This window comes from Podarcis liolepis (assembly GCF_965112155.1).
Source record: "Podarcis liolepis genome assembly, chromosome: 4".
NCBI lineage: Eukaryota > Metazoa > Chordata > Lepidosauria > Squamata > Lacertidae > Podarcis > Podarcis liolepis.
This window is the reverse complement of record NC_139558.1, coordinates 56,698,724-56,717,013: the sequence shown is the minus strand read 5'-3', so window position 1 is coordinate 56,717,013 and position 18,290 is coordinate 56,698,724. Positions and strand designations below refer to the sequence as shown.

The 18,290-nt window shown below is 41.8% G+C and overlaps 1 protein-coding gene across 1 annotated transcript in view; it reads right to left on the bottom strand.

The window, feature by feature from the left end:
• The window catches only part of ADAMTS5 (ADAM metallopeptidase with thrombospondin type 1 motif 5), a 52,233-nt gene that overhangs the window by 10,486 nt on the left and 23,457 nt on the right, over nt 1-18,290 (bottom strand). The window contains exons 3-7 of the mRNA XM_083500343.1: nt 10,018-10,185; nt 3,649-3,932; nt 2,495-2,678; nt 1,690-1,865; nt 414-589 (exon numbers count right to left, since the gene is read on the bottom strand). Coding sequence (XP_083356469.1) covers nt 414-589; nt 1,690-1,865; nt 2,495-2,678; nt 3,649-3,932; nt 10,018-10,185 — 988 coding nt within the window. The remainder of the gene's footprint in view (nt 1-413; nt 590-1,689; nt 1,866-2,494; nt 2,679-3,648; nt 3,933-10,017; nt 10,186-18,290) is intronic.

Here is an 18,290-nt window from a genome sequence, read left to right as displayed (position 1 = left end):
AGAAATATTATTAGAAAGGTAGGAATATCTAGCAAACAAGCCAACCTAATCAAGTGGCATACTTACTTGCCGATAACAAATGCCTTCGCTGTAGGTAGAAAACGTTGAGTGAAAACAAAATCTCTATTTTGTTAAGAGTGTGTGTGTTAAATTGGTGGAAAGCAGCTTAGTGGTGGAAGCTCTGCTATCTGCTATATATGAGTTCTGTTACACATCTGATACACACTCTATGTTTGAATGTGCAGCAGCACCTGTGAGACCTTTCCAGTGGAAGATGAGGTACTCTTGGCTGTATTTTTGCCATACAAATTTGCTATTCAACACTGTATTTCACTGAACCCTATATAATTAGCTTTCACCATTGCAACAAACAATTCAGCTTGCAAAACAATAGCTGTGATCAGAATTCTTACCTTTTTTTATTAAAGGTTCCCATTATTTTTGTGCAGCTGGAATTGTCTCCGCCACAGATTCCACATTTATCATACTGCAGCTTTGAGCCAATAATGCCATCACATCCTGTTCTCACACATTTGCCGCGGACACAGACTGAATTACTGTATGGCCTGCATTCCGTTCCATCAGTCACCTGTTGGATGAAGTCACTGATGGTTAAAACTACAGTTTTAAGATTCATTTCTGGATGATTTCTTAGTGAACATTCTTAACTTTTTGGGAAGCTCAAGATCAGGGATGGCAGGAATTCAATTCAGTTTGCATTTAAAGCTGAATCTGTCAAATTCATACTTTCCAAAACAGTATCAAGAATGAAGCACAGCTGTGTTTTCAAATTCGCAGTCATCTGAATTTTGTGATGCAGTTCGCCAACCAAACAATGTTGACAAAAAAGCATGGTTGGAGGAGTCGTGACATGGTGTACTATGTCATTTGTTGTATTTACCTAATTTTAAGACCTGCTAAGGAACAGATGATTGTTATCATGTCCTGACACGGGTGGTGCTGTGGGTTAAACTACAGAGCCTAGGACTTGCCGATCAGAAGGTCGGCGGTTCGAATCCCTGCAACGGGGTGAGCTTCCATTGCTCAGTCCCAGCTCCTGCCAACCTAGCAGTTCGAAAACACATCAAAGTGCAAGTACATAAATAGGTACTGCTCTGACAGGAAGGTAAACGGCGTTTCCGTGCACTGCTCTGGTTCGCCAGAAGTGGCTTAGTCATGCTGGCCACATGACCCGGAAGCTGTCTGATGACAAACGCCGGCTCCCTCGGCCAATAAAGCGAGATGAGCGCCGCAACCCCAGAGTCGGCCACAACTGGACCTAATGGTCAGGGGTCCCTTTACATATGTAAAACCACAGAATTCAAAGAAGGTCTTTTACCCATGTATATAGTCTGATTTCCACAGCATGCTAAGCCAAAGATTGGCTTCGTAAAACTGTGTGAGCATGCAGGTTCACAAATAACAGCTAGTAGCCCCTTTGCCCTTCCCTGGTTCTTTTTGCTACTGCACCATGCTTAGTTAAAACAAGGTTTGGCTTAGCATATTATCTGGGGCTTGCCAGATCTGTCAGGAGAGAGAGAGAGAGAAGAAGCAACAGCTTGGCCAGGAGCTGTTGAAGATTTGGATATATAAAATCTTTCAGCTTAAACAGACCTGGGACATCCCTGCTATTCATAACACAAATATTTTGATATCTGAGAGAGAAGCAGTTATTGAAACTACACTTACCTTTTGAGAGAAAACTACATAGTAGCCAGTTCCTTTGGCTCGACAAGTGAGCTTGCAAACGTCTCCTGGCAGCACTCCTGCATACTTGGGGACCCATTCTACAAAGGTTTTGACACCTTTTGCATCGGACTGGTAACCGTTTCTTGCTTCACATTGTTCCTGGCGAAAAGCTTTAGCTGGAGAAGGATTATCATTCATTACTATTTGTGTACATATATTCTCCCAGTGCTAGCATACACACAAGGTGTGCATCATTTCAAACACAAATTCACAACACTGGAAGACGCAGAATCCATCTTATCAAGGGACAGCCAATTCAAAGCTTATGGATCATATCCAACAAAACAAAACATCATAGCAAACAGTATGCCACACTGTTACCATATGGTGATTCACCTGTGGAACAGCTGTCATAGCACAAAGTAGGTAGGAAAAAGCCTTGATATACTGTATGTGGCCTGTAGGTCTAATGTGCAACTAACACTCATCTAGTGAAGCCCTAACAGATCCTTTCAAAATCTCTCCGGGCAACTCTTCATTTCTTGGACTTCTCTTCTTCAACCCACTAGATCAGATAACCACTTGCAATTGCATAAAGTGAATGTATCAGTGTAGTTAACCCAGAACAGTAGTGAATGCAGAAATGTCAATTATTATTTAAACCTAGAGTCTCTGCAGAAATAGTCAAGAGTCTTTAACCATGTCACTACTGCTCTGGGTACAGTAAGAAACAGCATTTGCACAACATTTAAGAAGTACCACAGTCTCTGACATTGTTATTGACTTTGATTTGTGGAGAACATACCATTGGCAGGACACGGCAGGACATTACAGGAGCGATAGATTGCCCTCTTTCCTGTGCAATACCGGCCATTGTTTCTAGGCGCAGGGTTATTGCAGTGACGATATGCAAACTGAACACCTCCACCACATGTGCGAGAGCACTGTCCCCATGGTCCCCAGGAACCCCAGTTCCCATGGTTTGAAGCCTGAAATAGAAAGGATAAAGGTTAACAAAGCTCATCAGCCAAACTTGGAGAAGAAACACAACTTCCAAATTCACTGGCATTTGTGTCCCTGTTTTCTAATTGCATTCATTTCTTTCTCTGCGTCTTTTTCTCTTTTACTGAAACTAGAAATCCTGATGTCAGTATTCAGTGTCCAAGTTCAGAGGCAGCATGCCACTGATTACCAACAGCTGGTATTCAACAAAAGGACAGAGCTGTTGCCTTCCTGACCTGCTGCTCAGCTTCTCTTGAGGCATCTGATTGGCCACTGTGTGGTATAGGATGCTACACTAGATGGAACATTGGTCAAATCTGGCAGGGCATTTCTTGTGTTCTCCTGCCCTTAGCGTGTTACCTTTTCAATCTTCCATATTGGATCAGAATCAAACTAGGTGAGTAGTGCAAAATGTTGCATTCTAGTGCAGGATAAAGGTAACACTAAGGTCACAAGGAGTTTGTGTTTCTAAAACCAAGGACTACAAGGTAAGGAAGAACTCAGAGTTAACACCCAATTTGATCCTGGGGCAGCCATTGTACCAGCAGCTATGTCAGGTTCTCCCACTCTGGTGCAGATACAATCACTTGGCTGTGCACTAACAGCCCATAATCAACCAACCAGGTAACATACTGTCATGGCACATGTATCCAGAAACTGTTCCTGTAAGTTTGGTTCCAGTGAAGGCAGGAGCCCCTATCATGTGTTGTTAAAATGCTAGACTACAGGACCAGCATGTTCTGTGGCTGTTAGAGAGCTCGAGAATTCTTTTTAACCCAAGTGAGCAGGTAAGAGGTCCAGTATCAACTGTATCCTAACAAAGAAAAGTGGGATGCCTAGACTAATACCTTATTCTGTTGATGATTAATTTCTCTTGAATTCTCACTCAAAACAGGCCACAGCATGATTGGGCCTTGTACACTTTCATATGGTTTGATCATTAAAGTAGCAACATACCGAGTAATATTTTTTCTTCGTTTTATCAACACATTTCCCCTGAAGGCAGATCCTTCCTTTTCCGCATGGCGTCCCCTCCACAGCAGGGAGTTTTTTGGTCAAACACACCATCTGACCTTGGCGAACAACCGCACACCACAGACGAGAGCACACATCCATTCCAGGACACACTGTGTATTCAGACCCAAATGCCAGCTTGCATTGACGAATGGCATCATATGTTTGTCCTGGAAGCTCCTCAGGGCCCAAGATCTGTTTTCGTGGTTGATCCAGTAAACAGTTACCTGAAAGAACAACCCAGTTTATAATTTGCTTCCTCTCTGTGATGCTTGCCATACCTCTGAAGCTTCCAAACTAGATAAAGTGATCAAGAGTTTGTTCCAAATCCATTCAGTTCTCCGTTGGGCTCTTGTATATTATATGGAAACCTCTAACTGTAACCTGCTTGTGGCTATATATCCTCTGCTTTTACAATAACCTTTATTTCACAGGCTGCAATTCATAACCCATTTATTTTATTTTCTAGTAGTCCCACCAGAGTAAGTTGGTCTTTAAATTACAGATATAGAAAAAGTATTTTCCCTACTATTAAAAAAAGAAAAGATTGCTCTGGCTTGCATGTCAGTTTATAATTGGTACTATCAGCTTCAGAACCGGGCATAGGGGTTTTCGTTTCTTTTTAATTTCCGTGTACTCAAACCCACTCTGTGAGTGAGGTCTTCCATATATATCAATGGGACCTAGAGACATTTCAAAATAAACAAAGCTGTCATTTGAACATGCTGTTGAAAAGCTAAGCCTTCTTAATAAGGAAAGCCAGAAAAAGCATGACACACAGCTGTAGCCAAGGGAAACTTGTAAGAAGGGAAGAGGATTCATTAAATCAAAAACCAAATCAGCACAGGAAAGGCAATATTGGTGGCAAGTGCTCATTGGGACCCCCTAAAACCAAGGAGAGCCACAAGACCAAAGAACAAACAGTTCATGTCTATACAAACGGAAAAGAACATGGTATAAGGCATAATTATGTTATCTGTGATGTCAAGCATTGACCTGGCACCATCTCTTTGGAAAAAAGCCAAAACAACATCAAGTAGTTGTCCTGGAAATTCAATTTTAGAGGATTTTTCTTTCTCATAGAAGTAACTGGCTCTTATGCTAATACAGGGAATTACAGCCAATCTGAAGAGCTTTCTGTCTTGTTTATAACCCTTGTAAGAGTCCTGTGTGGGTGCCTGTGGTTCAGCGAAGCTTCATTTCTCTTGAGCCAAAATAGATTACCACAACCTGTCTCTCACTGCAAGCAGTGCCAACTTCCACTTGATGATGGATGAAAGCATGCAGAATATAAATACCTCCCAACTTCAGGGACTTTGAAAACATAATTGGGATAAAGGTCTATATTTCAGAACTCAACCATCATGATTATTTGCCCCCCCCCACCCCCCAGATTCAATTTTAGTTAAAACATTCTTCTGCATCATCACTTATTTCTCTGCTCAAGTTTATAACTTTATCAGGTCTCTAATGACCCTGAGCCAGCATGCAGGATATAACTTTTCCCTCAGGCATATTTCATTGCATTTTAAAAATAAAATAGTGTGTCCTTGCTACTTGATGATACATTGTTGTGAAATAAAACACCCCTGGGTTATCTTGTGCATGCTGAACTGTGCTTGGAGAATGAATAGGATAAGGAGACCAAACAACTTATTATCTATATATATGGAAAAGCTGCTTGTTCGCTATGAATTTGGACACATTTTAAGATAAAACCAAATTTTGCATTATGGTTCCTGAGATCAAGGAGCAGGGTTTTTTTTTGTTTGGTTTATATTTGGATACAATTGGGCATCATTTTGAATCAAGACAGTGGAATAAATATTTCAAAACCACTGATTCTAATCACGAATTTAAAAATGGCCCTGTTTTTTGGCTCCTTAGAATTCTTGAGCAGTGCTAGATGCAAGGTTACTAGTCTATGAAAAACGTTTACAACATATACAGTCGCTACCTTTATATAGTCCACTGTATATGGTCAACAATATACAGCATGGCTAACACTGGAGTAATGTTGTGATTCTACACTATGCTAGCAGCAAAGTCAACAGCACAATAATCTCAGTAGTTGTTTCTAATATGGAAATCCACACACAACTAACAGCATCCTTCAAACAAGCATACTTTTGCCCGGGGAAATGCCAGAACTGCACAGCAAAAGAAAACCTGCCATTCCTATCATATAAGCCAAGTCCATAGCCCTGTGGTTGGGAGAAGACATGTAGGCAGACCCACCCCACCTCAGAAGAAATGCTGGAATCCTGTGTCCCTTGGGCCAAAGCTGGTCAACCACCCACTCCTGTCTTGACCACACTGTACTCTTCATATTACTGTAGTCTCAAACCAGCCTAACATACAACACATATGTTTGCCTCCCTTTTCTCACAGCCATGCACATGGCAAAGCAAACCAAGCTATGTAATCTGGCACTGTGGGGCCATAGATCTGTGGAAAAGTAATGGCTTAGTACACAAGAAGTCCCTGGGTACAATGTCCTATGAGACAGGTCAGGGAAAAACCACATACATTTACTGGAGTGCATCAAAAGAGCCAATTACAGTAATTGGTCCAACAGGACTATCTTAACTATGGCCCAGGAGGCAGTGAAGATTTCTAAATTTCCTCTTGCTATTAATCTGTCCAAGGTTTTTAACCTTCTGTCTGGGCTTTGTAATATTGTAAACTGACCTGCTTACAGCTGTGGGTGCTAGAACCCCACAAGATTCTCATTTATAGCTTCAGTATTAAAAATAAATCTGAGGTCTTTACTCAAAGCTTCCATTTGTATCTGAAGGTTCCTCCCCTTGGTCTTTGTGTTTTCTAGAAGTGCACCAAGTGAACTTTCTGGATAATAGATAAGGGGTGCAAAATGCCCAGAAACTTAACATCAAATAAGGCTTAAATGTAAGGATTAAACTGTTCCTTTTCTCAAAAACATTCTGTCTCAGTTCTTGGATAAACACATTTAGACACTACAAACAAGCTTCTTCATTGCTTTAAATGTTCCAATTAATGAGTTAAAACAGTATTTTTGGTAGCTCAGCATGTGACCCTCAATATTTACTCACCACATTGTTTATTCTAACAATAAACAGAAAAATAAGTCAGCTACTTTGCAAGTTTGCTATGTGTGTGGATTGAGAAATGCCAATGGCGGTCTATGATGAGGCAGCTGCTCAGAAGCCAGCTGGTGGCTGCAAGTAACCATGAAGGCTGTGCTTGAGAAACACTCTATTAACCACACATAGAACTGCTCAAGATGAAGTCTATGGCACGACTGCAGAAAGAGGTAGTGGAAGGTTCTAGTTAGGCTTATGCATTCACACAGGAACAATATCCAAAACACAATAACAACAATGGGGGGGGGGGAGCTAACAAGACAACCACCCACAAAATCCACAGCAGCTATACTGACATGGGAATCATGATGACACTTGCCAACAGTGTCTCCCTATTAGGCATACATGGAAGGCATAAATTGCACATAGAGTCTGCCGTGCATCGACAACAGTGCCTGATCTGTTAGGGCATGCCGTGGCCAATGGTTAGGAGGCTAGGCTGTAGGATCTATATAGATTTCTGGGGCAGGAGATGGGGATCTTCAAGTTCTGCTGCATCCTTCTATGCAGACAATGTGTGTGTAATAATGAATGCCGCACATCTCCCATAATGGAAGAGTTGCTTGAGCCCCTCGGTTGCTTTGGTTGCCCTTTCCTGCACATTTTCCAGCTCTGCAGCATTCAATTTGGGAAGCAGCAACCAGCAATGTATGTTGTATTCCAAGGGTGATTGGACCACAGATTTATATGAAGGCACTGTTCACTTTATTTTCAGTCCCATTTCTAATGATCCCTAACACGGAATTTGTCTTTCCCACCACTGCCACACACTGGGTCATGTTTTCATGGGCCAGTTCTCCACAACCTAAAGATCTCATCCCTGGTGAGTCTTTGTGTCTCATTGCTTCTTTTTGGGAGCTCAAAAACAACAATATTGTGTTTCGGAGGTGGGGGGAAGGGAGAGACAACAGAAGGCAGGATTGGCGTGCAAGAATCCTACTCTCAACACACATATGTAAGAGCAGAAAGGAGACACATTATAGGATTTTTGTTATCCTGGGAGTGAACCCTGTAACACACATCTTCCGCAAGTATCATGTTGATTGTGCAAACTGTGCCTTTAACTGAATCCTCCTCCACCACAGTTCCTACTTGCATTCTCATGTTTCATAGATGGTGATGCAGCAGAAGCAGCTGGCCAGCTTGGGCAAGAGCTGCTATGCTAGCTTCCTGGTAGGTAGGTCACTGTTGCATGCTGGGAGAGAGGGGATAAAGTGACAGGGAGGTCAGGGTGGTGCAAATGCATGGGTAGAGCCAATCTGACACTTCTGCCAACGTGTCTGCACTCTGCTGACCTCCCCACTGCCTCCTTCTCTTGCCACCTGCCAGGAAACTAGCATAGTGACTCCACCTCACAAGTTGCTTCTTTGGGACATTCACACATCTTAATGTATGAGTGTGCCTCGTGGACTTTTGATGGTGTGCTATGATTGGCTTCTGCATCATCCACCATTAGTGATGGTGGGAAAAGGGTATGGAGGAGTGGGAGGAGTTCTCCTGAGCTCTCCACTACCTCTTGTGAGTGCTTATTTTCATATAACCGTTATTTTGTTGATGCCAACAGGGGAGTTGGGGCCTAGCCTGGGGGAGAATAAGAATCAGACTAAGCCACCCATTTGTCTCAGAATGAGACCCCTATCCATTGCTTCTCCTTATGCCATTCTAATTACATTTGCACAAAACTTACACTGACTTTAACCTTATGTTAAATCTTGTGACTATACCATCACAACTTACCAAGCTGGTGTGATTTGGAGCTACACTAGCGAATGGACTTTTGCTGCAATCCGATCCTTGTCCAGCTAATATTAACTTGAATAAGACTGCAATGCAATGTGTTTAAGACAACACTAAAGGAGTGTAGATCTACTATGGGAAATACAACTGCAGATCTTTAATAAATGCCTTATAAAATTGCAGAAAGTTTATAGTACTAATAATTTTATTATTTATGCCCCACCCATTTGGCTGTGTTAGAGGCAGTTATCGACAAATGATAACGGGATGAAACATACCATTGCACACAGCACTCAAAACCATCCTACACAATGTTGCCTTTTACAAGTGCTGCATGCATATAGTATGTTTTTCATCCATAAGGATTTCAGTTTCCATAACAACTAGATCCATTCGTTCAGTTAGGTCATTTTTATCTAAGCATTCTGGAATTTGAAAAGGTTGTTTAAGAGCTGCAGTTGCATTAGCAGCACAGTGAAGGATTTTAAGAGCATTTTGTTGTTGTTAAGGAGAAGCTGGGAAAGGACACTGAAATACTAATATTAGCTAAATAAATCAAACTGTCAGCTTTTGAAGCAGGGCTGTCTTCTGAAAAGATGTGGAAACCTGAGTTGAAATCTCTGTTTAGCCCCTGATGCCTTGGGCAAGTCACTTTGCTCAATTTTAGTTCTCTACCTGCCAACTGGTGATAAAAGTGGCCTACAGTGGTACCTTGGGTTACATACGCTTCAGGTTACATACGCTTCAGGTTACAGACTCCGCTAACCCAGAAATAGTGCTTCGGGTTAAGAACTTTGCTTCAGGGTGAGAACAGAAATCATGCTCTGGCAGCACTGCAGCAGCAGAAGGCCCCATTAGCTAAAGTGGTGCTTCAGGTTAAATACAGTTTCAGGTTAAGAACGGACCTCCAGAATGAATTAAGTACTTAACCCGAGGTACCACTGTACTGGAGGTTTCATCTCTGAGGAAGTAGCCCAAACCCCATCCTTATTTGAGTCTTGTGCACTGTAATGTTTCCTAGCCCTGGTTCATGGCAACCACTGCCATGACTTAGGCTAGAGTAAGTGAGAGGGACCTCTGTACTTCACACTGTTGTAAATAAGCTACCTATTTGCGATCCTTTTGGTATTTGCTATTACTACTTATTTTTATCTACCAGTATTACTAATACAAGATCTCACTGCTGTTTACTATTCCTACTACAGCTTTTCCTCCTCATTTAGGTAGCGGTAGCAGAGTGTCAGGGGCTGTACTTCATTGCATTTAGGAGTCAGATAGCGATTATTGTAATAGCATGAAGAATGTTAAAGAAAAGTGAAAGTAACTTCAATTCTAATTAGAATAACAAACACATATTTTATAAATTAGAGTTAATTTTTTTTTAAAAAAAATAAAGTTCCTAGCAGCACATAATGTCCAGCATGATATAGGACACTAAGATATCCATACATACCATGGCCATCATCCAGAAATTCTGTTATTGTTGCTGAAGTGCATTTGGACCAGGGTTTAGAAGCATCAATGCTTGTTAAGATGGAAGACATAAGCCTCTTATCTTCCATTGAACCAAAGTTCTCCTCACAGAATTTGGAGTCGTCATGGGAAAGTCCAAGGAGATGTCCTGAAGGAAGGAAACAGAACAGCATCTCAGTCTTAATACTCCTTTTAAATTAAAATATCCACCCAACTATTGATTCATTAGTCATTTATTTAAGAATGAGGGGACAAAAAAACAGCCTGCCACTATGTTATTTCGGATTATACTTGCAAAGCTTTATGAATGTGATTGGGACTATAACGTTGGATATAAATATTGTAAATAAACTGAATAATAGAATTGTAGAGTTGGAAGGGACCATGAGGGTCGAACCCCCTGCAAAGCAGGAATCTTTTCGCCCAATTTGAGGCTTAAACACATAACCCTGAGATTAAGCGCCTCATGCTCTACGACTGAGCTATCCTCAGAATCAGTATTTCGTTTATTTAGTCATTTAAAATATTTCTTAATCACCCTCAAGCAGGAGATTCCTGGGAAGTGTACAAAAGTGTGATGAAAACTATTCACATATCCAACAAAAACAAAAGATAACTCAACAAAAAACACAAAAAAGGTAGTAGAGCAAACACATAAAACTAAGGACCAAAGAAAGCAGTTCCAGTTAAAATAATCTAATCTAGGGAAATAGGAAAGTCCTAATCTGACATCAAAAAGATTGCAATGTCAATGTGAGGCATTTTTCCTTGAGAAGGCCATTCTGAACCAGCACCACAGAAATGACCACAACTATTTAGATCGTTATACACAGTGTGATATTAATGTAGAGAACCAGTAAGTTTTATTCTAGATATAAAACTATAGATATTTATAGCTTAGTGTTTGTACCTCCCCTGCCAGGTACAAGCAACTCCCCATTTACACAGGGGTTGCGTTCCAAGGCACCGTGTGCATCAGTGGGACACACATAAGCTCGGCACAGTATAATGCGAGACCAAGGCCTACTGCTGCATACTGCTGCAGATGATCCTGGCTATAATGTGCTATAGAGGAGGAGATGAAGTGCAAGCAAGATGCTTCATGTCAGGGATGCTTGCTACACAAATCTGATAATGCAAGCTAGTGAAAGATCTCATACACCGCAGGGGAATATGTGCTGCCCCTGCTTCCAAGCTGCTAGCAGGTAGGATCTAAGCACACATCTCTCCTGAGACTTCAGCAATGGGCATATAGATTTTGTTAACACATCTCATTCTAAAGACAGACTTCGTCCCATAGTTGGCAGAAGAAGCAGCATTACTGTATTACTGGCCTACAAATGGCACATCCTTGTAGCTTCAACCGCAACTCACTGGGAAACACTAGTAGGTGTGGGAGATTGTTTCTAAGATCTAGAGTGGGGTGGCAAATGAAAAGGTGCATCACAAACACAAAAATGGTTTCCCCTTACTTGCTGTCATTCCATGCTACCACAGTGCTTAATCTCACTTCTCTCGACTCCTCCCTTATTTATCCCTGAGGGAACATCTGGGGGAAATTTCCCCTTTCAAATCACTGCCATTTCTGAAATCACCAGAAAACTTTCAGCACAGAGAGCCAGTGTGGTGTAGTGGTTAAGAGCGGTAGTCACGTAATCTGGGTAACCGGGTTCGCGTCTTCGCTCCTCCACATGCAGCTGCTGGGTGACCTTGGGCCAGTCACACTTCTGTGAAGTCTCTCAGCCCCACTCACCTCACAGAGTGTTTGTTGTGGGGGAGGAAGGGAAAGGAGATTGTTAGCCGCTTTGAGACTCCTGAAGGGGAGTGAAAGGCGGGATATCAAATCCAAACTCTTCTTCTTCTTCACATGTACTATGCTTGTGTATACTATGGACTCCTGAAACAAACATCAACAAAAAGGGCCTGACATGTAACCATGGGCCAGACTGCACCCTTTGTCAAGTTGTGGATTCGTATACTTCCAACAGATTGGAAGAAATTTTAAGACAGAGGTTCTGTATAGTCTTCTTTCTCTGTCAGTGCCAAAAAATCTTGAAAGGCCATCCTGAAACAAAGGATGCCTTTAAGAAACATGAAGACAGTGCTGGCTTTGCTGTCTCCATGGCTGATGTTATCACAGAGAGTACATCAAACTCATGGAATGAGTGGCACCAGGATGCTCTACTCACTGTTTTAAAGGCACTGCAGGCAGGCGACACTCAACACTTCAATGAATTCTGAGGTAACTGAGCTCTTATTATAGTCATTTGCAACTGACATCAAGCTTGTTCTGAAAAAGCCAATGATATGTTAATGAGCTGGTTTTAGTAACCTGGGAATGTGGTGTCCCAAGAAAACGGCGTGTCTGCACTGGAAGCGCTAAGCTAATACATTGCTCATGTAATTATCTCTGTCAGGCATGTTGGTAGGCAGAGGAACTGCTTACCTGGAAGCATCCTATATATGTATCCTGTGTAGATAGCAAGCACCGGCGTGGGGGGGTGGGGGCGGGATGCATCAGATACTTTACATAAGAGCAGTGAAAAGATGCCTATGACTTTGGGGTTTGAACAATGTGTTATTGTAGTTTAAGTTCAAGATTTGGACATTTAACAGATTCTGAAACATTTCTTATACAGTGGTACCTCGAGTTAAGTACTTAATTCATTCTGGAGGTCCGTTTTTAACCTGAAACTGTTCTTAACCTGAAGCAGCACTTGAGCTAATGGGGCCTCCTGCTGCCACCGCGCCGCCGGAGCACAATTACTGTTCTCACCCTGAAGCAAAGTTCTTAACCCAAGGTACTATTTATGGGTTAGCGGAGTCTGTAACCTGAAGTGGGTAATTCTACTTGATCAATGGGATTGTGTTTGGCATAATGTTCCTCAGCAAACAGTCCTTAAGGGAAGTTTTTACATGTTTCCATTCCATTGGTATGTAACACTGCTACATCCTTATTGGATAAATAGAACAGCCTGTTGGTGGTGCAAAGAGGCAAGTGCTGGGATGCGGATTTTTTTAAAAAAAAGTGTCCTAAAATAAGAAAATTCTGGGGGGATAAAACCAGGGGAGTGATCCTATCCAACAGTTATGCTTGAGGAGTGCAACAGGATCACTGCTACATTCATTTGCACTGATGCAACAATATATGGACAGAGTGAAATCTATGCCAGTGAGCAGTATCACTGTGCCTGTGGGATCCTGTCACAAAGAAAAGTAGGCCCACTTACAGGTCACTCCCATCTTCTGTGCCAGAATAATGGTATGCTAAGAAAATAGATGGTTTAAGTAAAACCATTCCCATTGGGGAGTCATACTGGTACATGGTAGATTTGGACACCTATCCGAACCTCCTTCAGTTGGCTCATGTGTCCCCTTTGACTGGCTAAAATACTGTACTATCTCAGGTGTGTGTCTGTGCGTATGGCAATTCCCCTGGAATTTGGGACATCTTTTACACTAAAGGTGTGCTGTCCTACTAAGTTTCAGCACCAAACACAGCCCCGTGAGCGCTGGTCCACACAGCTAGGCACCCTCAGTTGCCTGGGAGAAGGTTAAAATGAGTAACGAATTTGAGCATGTTGTATTTGTTCAAGACAGACTTGAATTCTACATGTTTTAGCTCTGTGCTAAATATTTCTACTTCGATGTCTAGAAATGTGCCAAGATTATTATGAAAAGCATGATTGTAACATTACACAGCTGACACCTAACAGAACAGTGGTTACATGACCAACTTTTAGGGTATGTGTGTCCATATTTATAGAAGTTGTGAAGTTCATGTTGATTTTCCATTAGCTAAATCAAAGCTATACATTAAGGACTTATTCCACGACAACCTGCAGCATTATTTGGGTTTATTTCTCTTACCTCCCCCACCCCCCTTGCAACTGAAGCAATGCCCTTCAGTTGTACAAGCAGCTCTGTGATTAGATATTCTCTCTGCTCAGTTACTTTAGGAACTGATTGCAGCAACCACATATTTTCACTTAATAGGTTGAAAACATCATAGCACAATTGAAGGGGCTCACCAAAACTATTTGGGTTGGAATATTTGTTGCTGCAATTGCATGCTTAGAGAACCCTGGATTGTATCTGAAGCTTTTTTCTTTTCTTTTTAAAGGGAAGGTGGTTGTAGTGGCAACAAGAGGACAAGAGAATATTCCCGGTGCTTACGTTTGCTGACAGATTTTAGAGCTTGATTTGTTGGTTCATGGATATTTTGCCTTCTTGTATTTAGCCCTTTTTTCATTCTGAAGTTTGTTTTAAGATATTGTGCTTGCAACTTAGATACCATACATTTCAGTATAATCTCATAGATTTCAATTCTACTTCAATGCATCTTACATATGTATCATATGGTTAAGGGAAAGAGGTGTGTGGAAAAAAGAAGTCAGCACAGTTCTTTGTTGAAAATAATTGTGCTGAATAGTTGCACAGATGAATGAATGCATACATACATGTAAGGGAATCAAATGGAATGCATATATACAGGCATTCTGGTGACATGCACTGCCCATTCATCAAAGGACCATGACAATTCCAAAACGCATGCTCTAAATCAGTGGTCCTTAATCTAATTTTCCTTTAACCACTTGAAAATGGCTGGGGGTCTTGGCAGACCATTTAACAACCTTTTAAATAAGCTTAATAAACTCTAATAAACTATTTTGTTCTCCAAATCAAAGCACATACATTACTTGTTTTTTATAACTTTTTCCCCCAGTGCTGGCATCACCAGCAAAACCAGCCAGGACCTTGTTAGCTGTTCAATAATTTCCTAGCAAAATGGCCTTGGTCACTGTCAGAAAGAAAGCATTCTTGACTGTTCTGCAGCCTTTCCATGAGCCACTTGAATCAGCCTTGAAGACCATGGTTTAAGTACTTCTGCTCTAAATAATGTAGGAATTTTTTTTTTTTTGTTTCTTAATACATGGCATTCAAAAGCAAATCTAAAACTGCTTTTGTTTTTGTTTCCCTGTACCTTGACCTGCAAACAGAGAAGCAGTGCAATTCCATAGTCGAATTCAACATATAGGCATGAAAACGAAGTTAAACAGAAGTGTTTGGAAAAGAATTATTACTATGCACAGGTGTACTACTTTTTATTCCATCAGAGCATTGCTGTCACTATGTTTACACTGGACCACTGGACAGAAGCAGTGACACAGCTTGCTAAGAATGCCACACGTCTTACAATATATTTACTCAGGAAAGCACAGCTTGCATGAGACATCTGTTTCTCAGTGTGGCCATGACTTTTACCTAACTTACCAGCTGGCATAACTGAGGCAGCAGGATGTCAAACTACTTGTGCAGGTTGAGTCAGCCACAACGCAGTAACTTGTTTATTTGTACATACACAGCAGTGTGCTGATTTGAAAAGCAGTGTGTTAGGCATGCTCCTTGCAAGCTACACACCAAGAAGTGATGCTTGTTACAGGCTGCAGTCTCCTAACCTTTTGGGTAACCAGGGCTGGCGACAGCATCAGACATCTTTGGGTGCCACTGAAACCTACCCTGGGCCACCTTTAAGAAAATTTCCTGGCCTGGTGCTATGAGCAGCATCTGGCAGCTGGATCTAACTGGCATGTCATTTAACATGACAGTGGAGCATAGTGGGAAATAAAAATGGGATCGTCCAGTTACACCTTTACGAATTGGTGCACTGCTGCTACTTGCCACCATGGCCAGGCAAGACTGCCAGAGCCCATCAAGGGAGAGAGGCAGCCAATCAGAGGGCATGTGGTCCCCTCAAATCTGGCATCAGCCTTGGCCTGAGGCTAATGATTTGCAGATAAGGATTTTTTAATGTTAAGGTATTAAAACAGTAAAGCTTTAGTGCTAAACACACATGGTATGATCCTGAATACCAGTCAGCTACTAAGATGCTTGTCTTATTAGAAAACTCTCTCCCCGTCCCTGTTATATTTTGCCACACACATAGAGGTCATATTTCTTCAAGGTCAAATTTCAACATCAAGATGCTAACGTTTAATGGGAGTCTAATACCATATTGTTTACTAATGCCACTGCTTGCTTTACAGTAAAAATATAATAGATACTGACATCCATGCTTATCATACATTCATCCCCCGCCCCCTTCAAACATAGATTCCAAGAGCTGAGGTCAATCTCGGTTTCCTGCTGCTTTCCTGAGGGCAGGGATACTGAGATTTGGCTCTGGATATCTGGCTGAGGTTTCGAGCTCTGCTGTGTAACTTTTGAAAACATGACCTCTCTTAATCTAATCATCCACAGAGGGTACATTCACACAGAGATCAGCACAAACTTTAACCACAGCCAAACTCAAGTGGAGATGCTGTTGTGTCTGAAGTACTTCCATGGTCTCGGCTAGAATTGTTCCCTTTGATTTTCACATGCCTGAGTTCCCATTAAAAATCACTTCACAGCCTCTGTAACTGCAAGACTGGATTCTGCTTTTAAAAACACTCAAGAATATCAGCAGTAGAAAAAGTATTGAAGAGCCCCATTATTCCGAAGCAATGGAGTTTCCTTCTCGTCTGACATGCCAATTACAGAACAGAACAGCCTTCATTGAAAGGGGAAATTTCATGCCACCATGTCTGTACAGCAGGTGGGACAATTATTGCCCTTACAAGTTAATGAAAACAGACCTGGGCAAGCTAAGAATTTGTAGTCAAAGTTTAAACTGGCATTAATCAGCAACCTTTTGCAAAGGTCATGCCCAAGGCTGAAAGCAACAGTTGAAGTCTCTGCCCTATCGCTCACCTCTCACCAAGGCTTAATGCTGAGTGCTCGTCTTTTCTCTTTGCCCGAGTAAGCATGTTTATGGGGGCTTAGCCCAAATGCTTTGCTCGCACCAGAAGCTTAAATGGGGAACTTTTCAAAGAAGTAACAATGCGAATGCATTAAATATTTTCTTCCCACAGATGTCAGCAGAGCAGCTGTGGGTTAATTATAGTCTCTGGGTTTTTAGAAAAGCCACAGAGCCTGATTCAGACACCTGGATATTTGCCCAAACTTTATCTCTCCCAGGGGAAGGCCAAGATGAAAGCTAGACATCCTTCACAATTGTTTCTTTTGCCCATAAGGACTCCAAAAGATTTGCTCCTGTCTAGCCTAGGGCTTGCTCTTATCTAAGCTATCCTGACAGGCCTTCAACTCAGAAAGCTCCCTGTTCAGCACGGGCGTTAAAAAAAAGAAGAAGCAACAGTGGATTTTATCATGTTTTCGCATGCACTTTTCAAATAATAAACCAGCCATACGGAACACAGTGTTTGCTCAAAGCAGTGCATGATGCTATTAGGTTAAGCATTGTGTATAAATTACTGAATCACAGATTTGAATGCACCTGTTACAGAGGACATTGGCTACATTCTACACACACACACACACACACACACACACACACACACATACAAACTTGCACCAATGCCATCAGGAAAAAGACAGCTATTGATAGCAGACTGCCTTTGCTTTGCATTCTATCCTGTGATTCAGCAGGGCATCTTCCTATTTTCATCTGCCTTGACCTCTGTACCATCTCTACTGCACCAGGCTTGCCATTTATCTCATACAGAATCTAACAAAGATCTACCTGTGATGCCTCTTCTGAGTTGGGCCACCAGCTGGAACCATATTACACCAGTTATTAAATATATGCATTAGTTGGTGTTTTGTTTCTGGACTGAATTCTGATTTTTACAAATGGCATATAAAGTCCTGAACAGTGTGGGGCCTAACTATTTGAGGGAGTACCTCTCTCTTTATGTTCTCGCCTATTAGTTGGCATCTTCCAGTGAGATCCTCCTTACTGTCCTGCCACTGGGAAATCAGGTGAAAGTGTTTGGGCATTAGTGCCACTGTAATTTGAAATCCTTGAGCCCTAGATGTGGAGAGAGAGAGCCTGAACTCCGCTGAAAAGGGCAAGTCTGTTACTTGGGGGTGCTCCTTGATACGGCTTTGTCACTTGAGGCCCAGGTAGCCTCAGAGGCAGAGTGCCTATTTACAACTATGGCAGGTTTGTGCGGAAAGCATTCTTTCTTTTTCAAGCATGCTAGAACATAAAGCCTACACACAGAGATAATCTCATATTCTCTGCAGACACACAGCATCCCCAATCAAGGAGTGGACTTTGGTCTTTCAAATTTCAGTGGCACCTTGTGCAAAGCCAAAATTTGGTGCACCCTACCTTCCATTCTGCACATGCACAGCACCATAGTTGTGGTATCCACCTCTTGGCTTTGCACTCAATGTAGAGGAACCAGT